We start from the raw sequence: 8681 nt of genomic DNA, 5'->3' as shown, positions 1-8681 counted from the left end.
TACTCTCTACTCTCCAGAAACATTTCATCGTCTTTTATTGTGTACCTACTAGGTTTCATGTTGAAAGTTACTCAACATTCGATTTGTTTCGCAACTGTTCATTCATCAGAAACATTGTTTCTCAACAATTCAGAAATGTTTTTGCAACAATCGAGCAACTTCTTTACTCTCTACTCTCCAGATTTGTTTCTGAAACATTTCATCGTCTTTTATTGTGTACTAGGTTTCATGTTGAAAGTTACTCAACATTCGATTTGTTTTGCAACCGTTGCGCAATGTTTCACAATTGTTGCGAAATGTTTCCAGTGTGTATTAGGCTTGAAAACTTAATTTTATCTGTGTTGTCCTATTTTATTAAATTTTAACATTCTATCAGTTCTCTAAATCTCTGTTGTTCCATTAGATTTAAAAAACTAGATTTAAGAATTTTCATAAGAAAACTAGTCACCAAAATTTATTCCATCAAATTTAAAATGCTGATGGTAGATTTTACCAATGACTTAATAAGAGATTTCACTAATTTGAGATTTTTTAACAATCCAAAAAGGACTTTTAAATTATCCAAAAAGGAGTTTTAATTATTTTAAAAACTCCTGTTTGGATAGTTCAAAACCTTCTTTTGGATCATTAAAAATTCTGCCATTAGTGAAATATCTCATTAAGTCATTAATGAAACCCACCATAACTATTTTTGACCCATAAGTTTTTATTCGTGAGGGAAATGTAGGCTTTGATTTTCTAGTTTTTGGAAGAGAGTTCCAATATTTTCTTTTTGGCCTTCAAAAAGTGAAGTTCAAAGATCTCCAAAAATATTTATTTATTGTTTATAGCTTGGAATAAGGTATTGCCGAAGAAATAATTTTTTTTTTTTTTACACTTTCTAGCCCATGATTCTTTTTAAATAGGAAATGGTAAATTATTCCAACATTCATTTGTAATATCACTCATAACCATAATTTCTTGTGTACCTAGACTGGATTCCAAGCTACACAATAATCCCTTTAGTGGTCCATTTTCCATTTTGACATTAAGTTTCTTACTCATCTAAATCTGCAACATGTAATCTTAAATTGAAAAATTTCCATTAAAATTAAATGCTCTTTTTTGATGTATTTATACTCTAATTTTGTTATACTTTATTTTCCTATAAATTTACTTATATGGCGAAAGGAGTTTGAATGCATCAGTTCCTCAGAGATCACTGAAGTTCAGCAACGTTCTGCGTGTTTGGAAAGCGGATGGGTGACCATGTGGGGAATCGCATGCTGCCGTCTTCCCAGCCCCACTCAGGCTGAGTGACGTTAATGTGAGGAGCAGTTTATAGGTACTATGATTTTTTTGTTTTGTTTAAAGAGGTTTGATAGAGGGAACTTTATCTGCCGAGGTCTTATCGTCCCAAATCGAAGAGAAAAGGAAGACAGGATAGGAGAAAACCAATCATTCCGAGAACGAACCTTATCCGTTCAGGATAAAATCCGGCCCGGGCGGGAATCGAACCCACGACCTAGCGCTTACAAAGGAGATGCTCTACCATCCAAGCTGACTAGGCTGAGTGGGTTAATACTAAATAATGACTTATCCGTTCAGGATAAAATCCGGCCCGGGCGGGAATCGAACCCACGACCTAGCGCTTACAAAGGAGATGCTCTACCGTCCAAGCTGACTAGGCTGAGTGGGTTAATCCTGATGGGATAATGTTCGTTCTCGGAATGGCTGGCTTTCTCCTATCCTGTCTTCCTTCTCTCTTCGATTTCGGGACGATAAGACCAGGGCAGTTACAGTTCCCTCTGTCAAACCTCTTTTTTTTTTTAAAAAAAAGAAAGATATGAAAATGCACAAATCGGATTACCTGAACTACTCTTTTTGCTCTAATGAAGCGGAAAATTTAAGATCACCTTGTAATAAGGGGTTAAAGGCGACACTAGTGTTTGTGCGCATACGTTTCTGCGTATTTCGTAAACTCTGACGTCACATCTCGGTGAACTTTTTTTTATTACTACGGCAAAGAAAAATTAAATTTTCGACCCGAAAATGCACAAATCGGATTACCTGAACTACTCTTTTTGCTCTAATGAAGCGGAAAATTTAAGATCACCTTGTAATAAGGGGTTAAAGTCGACACTAGTGTTTGTGCGCATACGTTTCTGCGCATTTCGTAAACTCTGACGTCACATCTCCACGGCAAATAAAAATTAAATTTTCGACCCTTCAAAGTTACTTTTCGCAGTTGTGATTGTGACCTTCTTCACAACTTTTTACGTAGCTTTTATTCATATTTTTTTACTCAAATGCAAATATTCCATGTACAAACTTCACCGAATTTTCCAGAGTACTCACTTGAAGGTGACACCGCCGGGGTGTAGGAGGCGGGCGGCGCTGTTGCCAGATTGTGAATGGCCACCACCGCCATATTGGCGAGCTCTGGCAACTCTTCACTCGCCTCGCTATCGTAGTCGGACTGCAGGGCCTCGGGCTCGGGCAGAGTGTTAGAGTTGAGTGAGTTGGCAACACTGTTGGAGCTTAGGGAGTTCGAAATGGTACTTGAGGAGCGGCGAGGGAATTCGAACTTGCGACTCCGAGATGTGGTGATGTCTGCAAGCGAAGAAATGGTGGAGGAATAAGAATAGTTATATCGAACGTAACTATTGGTGATAGCACCGACACCGGAAATATTATGGTCTTATCGTGCATCTGATAGCAGAAACTGTTTAACTGCCAAGAAAGTAAAAACGAGTTCGAAATGGTACTTGAGGAGCGGCGAGGGAATTCGAACTTGCGACTCCGAGATGTGGTGATGTCTGCAAGCGAAGAAATGGTGGTGGAATAAGAATAGTTATATCGAACGTAGCTATTCGTGATAGCACCGACACCGGAAATATTATGGTCTTATCGTGCATCTGATAGCAGAAACTGTTTAACTACCAAGAAAGTAAAAAAACTTAAGAGCTTTAAAGTGCTTTCAAGTGTTAAGTGTTGCTTCCCTAGGGACTAGATAAACTTGTTTATCAACCTGTGACAGTTCTAGGAACCTGTGACAGTTCTAGATCTAGTGACTAGTGATAGTTCTAGGTCTAGTGACTAGTGATAGTTCTAGGAACCTGTGACAGTTCTAGATCTAGTGACTAGTGATAGTTCTAGGTCTAGTGACTAGTGATAGTTCTAGGGACCTGTGACAGTTCTAGGTACCTAGTATTTATTTATGTGTATAAAAATAATTACAAAAACTCTTGTTGTATTTCTTAAGATTAATTTGATAAAATGTAAAGTGAACCTGTTGCATCTCTTTACAAAGATTAAATGGCATTTTAAACGCCATTTCAAATATGGCCTCCACAAATAGATACATAGTTATAACTTTTTCAGCTTACCACAGTTACTACCTCTGAACTTTATGTATACCAGCGGTTTTTCGGTTGATTGCTCCAGAACACTGAAGTTACGCACTGTTGAGCGTAGTGTATATTTGGATGGTAGATCTCCAAGCCTTCGTTCACACCCTACGATTCACTTGTGTAAACCGGCTTACGCAAGTCAGTTTGTGCAAATGGCCATTCTCTCCCTTCTTCTCAGTTGCACTACGGGAACTACATCTTCGAAAAGCTCCTCCTCCGCCCAATTGTTGAGGAAGCAAGTCGGATCCGATTGGAAAATAACGAGGCAGAATTCGAGCTCATCAAATCCGAGCAAGCGATGTGGGATGGTCTCGAAGTCCAGGCGTCAAAACAGGACGCAATTCAGATGAAGATTAAATTGCTTGAGAAGCACAGGGAGAAGATGAAACGACTGGCAGAACTAGCTTCTGGTGAGTGGCTGAGAGTACTGACTCTCAACCTGAACGTGCTGGGTTTGAATCCCGGCGGGGGCGTCAATTTTCTGACCGGACTTTTCCGTTCTTGGATAGACATGGATGTAAAAGAATGTGCCTTGAAGTAATGCGAAAGCGGTACCAATCGCAGGTTCGATTTTAGCCCCGGGGCAGACTTTATCCCAAACAGATGAGGTTTTCCTGGAACGGCTGGCTTTCTCCTATCCTGTCTTCCTTCTCTGTTGGATTTCGGGACGATAAGACCTCCGCAGTTACAGTTCCCTCTATCAAACCTCTAAATAGTAATATCAAACAATAGTAATACCTCAGTTATTATACGTTTATATATGTACCTTTATACCAGACATCTTAAAAAAAAAAGAAAAAAAAAAGCTGTCAGAACCCTAACATCAAAACCTTAGGACCTTTTTGAAACCCCTCTAATTTCTCTCTCCCCATAGTTCTAGGTCTAGTGATGCCGATCATAGTCAAGGAAAGCTGTTGGAGACAAACCCCTAGCAAGGTGTTTATCACGGTTCCTCTCTGCAATGTCCCTACTCACAAGGTGGATGTTTTTACGTCTGAAAGCTACATCAAGGTAAGTCGAGTCTTTGTAACTTGAATGGGAGCACGCCTTGTAAGCACTAGGTTGCGAGTTCGATTTCCATTAGGGGCTGACTTAATCCTTAAGAGATAAGGTTTTTTCTGCCTCTATCAAACCAACCTTAGTGGTGTAGTGGTTTATGGTTAACGCGTTGGACTTCGGATCTGGTGGTTCGAGTCCAGGTCAAGTCATAAAATTTATCTAAGTCTATGAAATTGGGGCGAACAATATTAAGTTGTGAAATCCATTTAACACAACTTGAATTACCTCCCTATGACTATACATACCTACCTTTCTTCTTTTCTTGTTTTGATGGCCAAAACAGTTAGGTAGAACCTATCCCTCAAATCTTTTTTAAGAGGTTTGAGGGAGGGAACTGTAACTGCTAAGGTCTTTTCGTCCCGAAAGCGAAGAGGCAGGATAGGAGAAAGCCTACCTTTTAAAGAACGAACCTTATTCCTTTAGGATAAAATCCTCCTCGGGCAGGAATCAAACCCCTGACCTAGCGCGCTTGAACCTTTTCAAATACCTCTCTCATTTCTCTCCCTAGGAAGCATCCAGCCGTTCCGAGAACGAACATTATCCCATCAGGAAAAAATCCGCCCCGGACGATAATCGAACCCGCGGCCTAACGCTAGAACGAACTGCCAATTGAAATAACTAACCTAATCTGGTTAGGGTAGAGTGCGCCCCGGGCAGGAATCGCGACCAAGTGCTTACAAGGCTGGCTAGAACTAACATTCAATTAACCCTTTAATGCACAATTTTTAAGGAAAACTCATCATAATAACTTTTCCTCTCTACCCAGGCGATCAAGCTTCTCACGCCGCCCTGCGAATCTAACCGGGCGGCCCGCATACAAGCCCACGTGCGGCGCGGGACCGCCCTGTGCCGCCTCAAAACCCCCAAGCTCGGCCTTTTAGACCTAGAGCACGCACTGACCTTGTCCGGGGGTGACGCGAGGAGAAATCCAGCCGTTCCGAGAACGAACATTATCCCATCAGGAAAAAATCCGCCCCGGACGATAATCGAACCCGCGGCCTAACGCTGGAACGAACTGCCAATTGAAATAACAAACCTAATCTGGTTAGGGTAGAGTTCGACCCGGGTAGGAATCGCGACCAAGTGCTTACAAGGCTGGCTAGAACTAACATTCAATTAACCCTTTAATGCACAATTTTTAAGGAAAACTCATCATAATAACTTTCCCTCTCTACCCAGGCAATCAAGCTTCTCACGCCGCCCTGCGAATCTAACCGGGCGGCCCGCATACAAGCCCACGTGCGGCGCGGGACGGCCCTGTGCCGCCTTAAAACCCCCAAGCTCGGCCTTTTAGACCTAGAGCACGCACTGACTTTGTCCGGGGGTGACGCGACCTTGAAAGCCGATGTTGAACGAGTGCGAGGTCTCGTGGCGGAGTTACCCGAGGACGAAGAGGTCGATTTGAGCAGTCCGCCTTTGGTTATTAGTCGATAGAGATACCTTGGTGGTGTAGTACTGCGCTCGCTTGGCAGGAGGGTGCTGGTTCGATCCTAGCAGAGACAGGTAATTTTATGATCATTTAAAAGGGCATGTGTAATTTTCTCATCATTTATATGGGTGACGCGACCTTGAAAGCCGATGTTGAACGAGTACGAAGTCTCGTGGCGGAGTTACCCGAGGACGAAGAGGTGGATTTGAGCAGTCCGCCTTTGGTTATTAGTCGATAGAGATACCTTGGCGGTGTAGTACTGCGCTTGCCTGGTTGACAGGGGGGTGCTGGTTCGATCCTAGCAGAGACAGGTAATTTTATGATCATTTAAAAGAGCATGTGTAATTTTCTCATCATTTATATGTAGGTAGGTAATATTAGAATTCGACTGAATATTGATAGAGCTCTAAGGGTTTGGTGGCAGAGACCTTGCCTCTTTTTTTCGTCTTCTCCCGTGTTCAGACGGCGTCAGTCTCTGAAGGTAGGCTGACATTTGGTTTTGGCTACAGAAAAATTACAAGTGGATGCCCTTCGCACTCAACCTTTGCTATGTCTTTAGCAAGGGAAATTCAGGCTGGTATACTCCCTGTTTAAAGTGCCCCAGCCAGACACTGTACAGACCTCGCCCAACAGAGTTGAAATGTCTCCCGTGTTCAGACGGCGTCAGTCTCTGAAGGTAGGCTGACATTTGGTTTTGGCTACAGAAAAATTACAAGTGGATGCCCTTCGCATTCAACCTTTGCTATTTCTTTAGCAAGGGAAATTCAGGCTGGTATACTATACCTGTTTAAAGTCCCCCAGCCAGACTAAGCTGGTCTACTCCCTGTTTAACGTCCGCCAGCCAGACACTGTACAGACCTCGCCTAACAGAGTTGAAATAAAAACAAAATTGAACCTGTGTTTATTTACATGATATTAATACCTAGTATTTATTTATGTGTATAAAAATAATTACAAAAACTCTTGTTGTATTTCTTAAGATTAATTTGATAAAATGTAAAGTGAACTTGTTGCATCTTTTTACAAAGATTAAATGGCATTTTAAACGCCATTTCAAATATGGCCTCCACAAATAGATAGTTATAACTTTTTCAGCTTACCACAGTTCTCTGAACTTTATGTATACCAGCGGTTTTTCGGTTGATTGCTCCAGAACACTGAAGTTACGCACTGTTGAGCGTGGTGTATATTTGGATGGTAGATCTCCAAGCCTTCGTTCACACCCTACGATTCACTTGTGTAAACCGGCTTAACTTTTTCAGCTTACCACAGTTACTACCTCTGAACTTTATGTATACCAGCGGTTTTTCGGTTGATTGCTCCAGAACACTGAAGTTACAAGTTACGCACTGTTGAGCGTGGTGTATATTTGGATGGTAGATCTCCAAGCCTTCTTTCACACCCTACGATTCACTTGTGTAAACCGGGCGCAAGTCAGTTTGTGCAAATGGCCTGAGCGTGTAAAATCACTTTGAGAAATCTTTGGGTATTGATTCTCTAGAGACCAAAACTCGAGCGTTCTTCTACCGGGCTCTGATCAGTGGTGTGACTTTGAGAAATCTTTGGGTATTGATTCTCTAGAGACCAAAACTCGAGCGTTCTTCTACCGGGCTCTGATCAGTGGTGTACACTCATCTGAGCAGTGTTTTACACTCATCTGAGCAGTGTTGTACACTCATTTACATCTATACATAATGTTAACATTAGAGGATTCAGTCTTTCATTCACGTCTTGTACATGACACGGTCCCCCTTGCTCAAATAATCAGGACTAGGTAGTGTCATAACTTGGTCTAGATTTCTAAAATCTGGATTGTCTGTGTCATAGCATGTCCACTCCGTGGTACGTCCCTCATCAGATGGGTGATATAGGTGACTACACATAAGACGGACCAACGGACCATTTTCAGTCCGAAGGAGATGCTATAGGTACATCCCATTTAGGTGCTGGGCCAACACGGGAACACCAGAAAGGAACCCGTTGAAATTGTAATCGAAATTTTTACACAAACGAATTCTGTCGTAGTAAAAAAAGGTTTGATAGAAAGAACTGTAACAACGAAGGTCTTATCGTTCCAAAATCGAAGAAAGAAAGAGGACTGTTAACATTAGAGGATTCAGTCTTTCATTCACGTCTTGTACATGACACGGTCCCCCTTGCTCAAATAATCAGGACTAGGTAGTGTCAAAACTTGGTCTAGATTTCTAAAATCTGGATTGTCTGTGTCATAGCATGTCCACTCCGTGGCCGTGTTACGTCCCTCATCAGATGGGTGATATAGGCGACTACACATAAGACGGACCAACGGACCATTTTCAGTCCGAAGGAGATGCTATAGGTATTTCCCATTTAGGTGCTGGGCCAACACGGGAACACCAGAAAGGAACCCGTTGAAATTGTAATCGAAATTTTTACACAAACGAATTCTGTCGTAGTAAAAAAAAAGGTTTGATAGAAAGAACTGTAACAACGAAGGTCTTTTCGTTCCAAAATCGAAGAAAGAAAGAGGATAGGATAGGAGAAAGCCAGCCGTTCCGAGAACGAACCTTATCTGTTAAGGATAAAGTTCCCAGCTTCACTCCACACAGAAAAAGGCCACTTTGAGGCTTAGATGTAGGGGCGGATGTCCAAAAGGATGGGTAAGCTTCTACAAATCTACGAAGGATAAAGTTCACCTTGGAAGCTTACAAGGCAGACTCACTACCCTCCAATCTAACTAGGCTGATTTTATACGAATTTTATCGCAATTCTATCGCTTTCTGGACCAAACTATGACGCTACCCAACCCTGTTTACTCGAGC

General features: G+C 41.9%; 1 protein-coding gene across 1 annotated transcript; it reads right to left on the bottom strand.

Moving 5' to 3' along the window:
* Positions 1-5162: 5162 nt before the first annotated feature.
* LOC113470193 lies at positions 5163-6418 on the bottom strand. The gene is made up of 2 exons (XM_026828442.1): positions 6009-6418; positions 5163-5362 (listed from the first exon to the last, which is right to left on the bottom strand). Exons 1-2 carry the CDS (start codon positions 6205-6207, stop codon positions 5163-5165), a joined length of 399 nt encoding a protein of 132 aa, XP_026684243.1. The 5' UTR covers positions 6208-6418.
* Between the last annotated feature and the right edge of the window lie 2263 nt (positions 6419-8681).

The sequence above is a fragment of the Diaphorina citri genome, unplaced genomic scaffold, assembly GCF_000475195.1.
Source record: "Diaphorina citri unplaced genomic scaffold, Diaci psyllid genome assembly version 1.1 scaffold1434, whole genome shotgun sequence".
NCBI lineage: Eukaryota > Metazoa > Arthropoda > Insecta > Hemiptera > Psyllidae > Diaphorina > Diaphorina citri.
Note: the sequence above shows the minus strand (reverse complement) of the source record. Positions and strands in the feature narration are given on the sequence as shown.

Coding starts and splice junctions, on each gene's coding strand:
- LOC113470193 (XM_026828442.1), bottom strand. CDS start 6,207: ATGATCATAAAATTACCTGTCTCTGCTAGGATCGAACCAGCACCCCCC. Junction 5,363..6,008: donor GGCTTTCAAGGTCGCGTCAC/CCATATAAATGA, acceptor TCCTCGCGTCAC/CCCCGGACAAGGTCAGTGCG.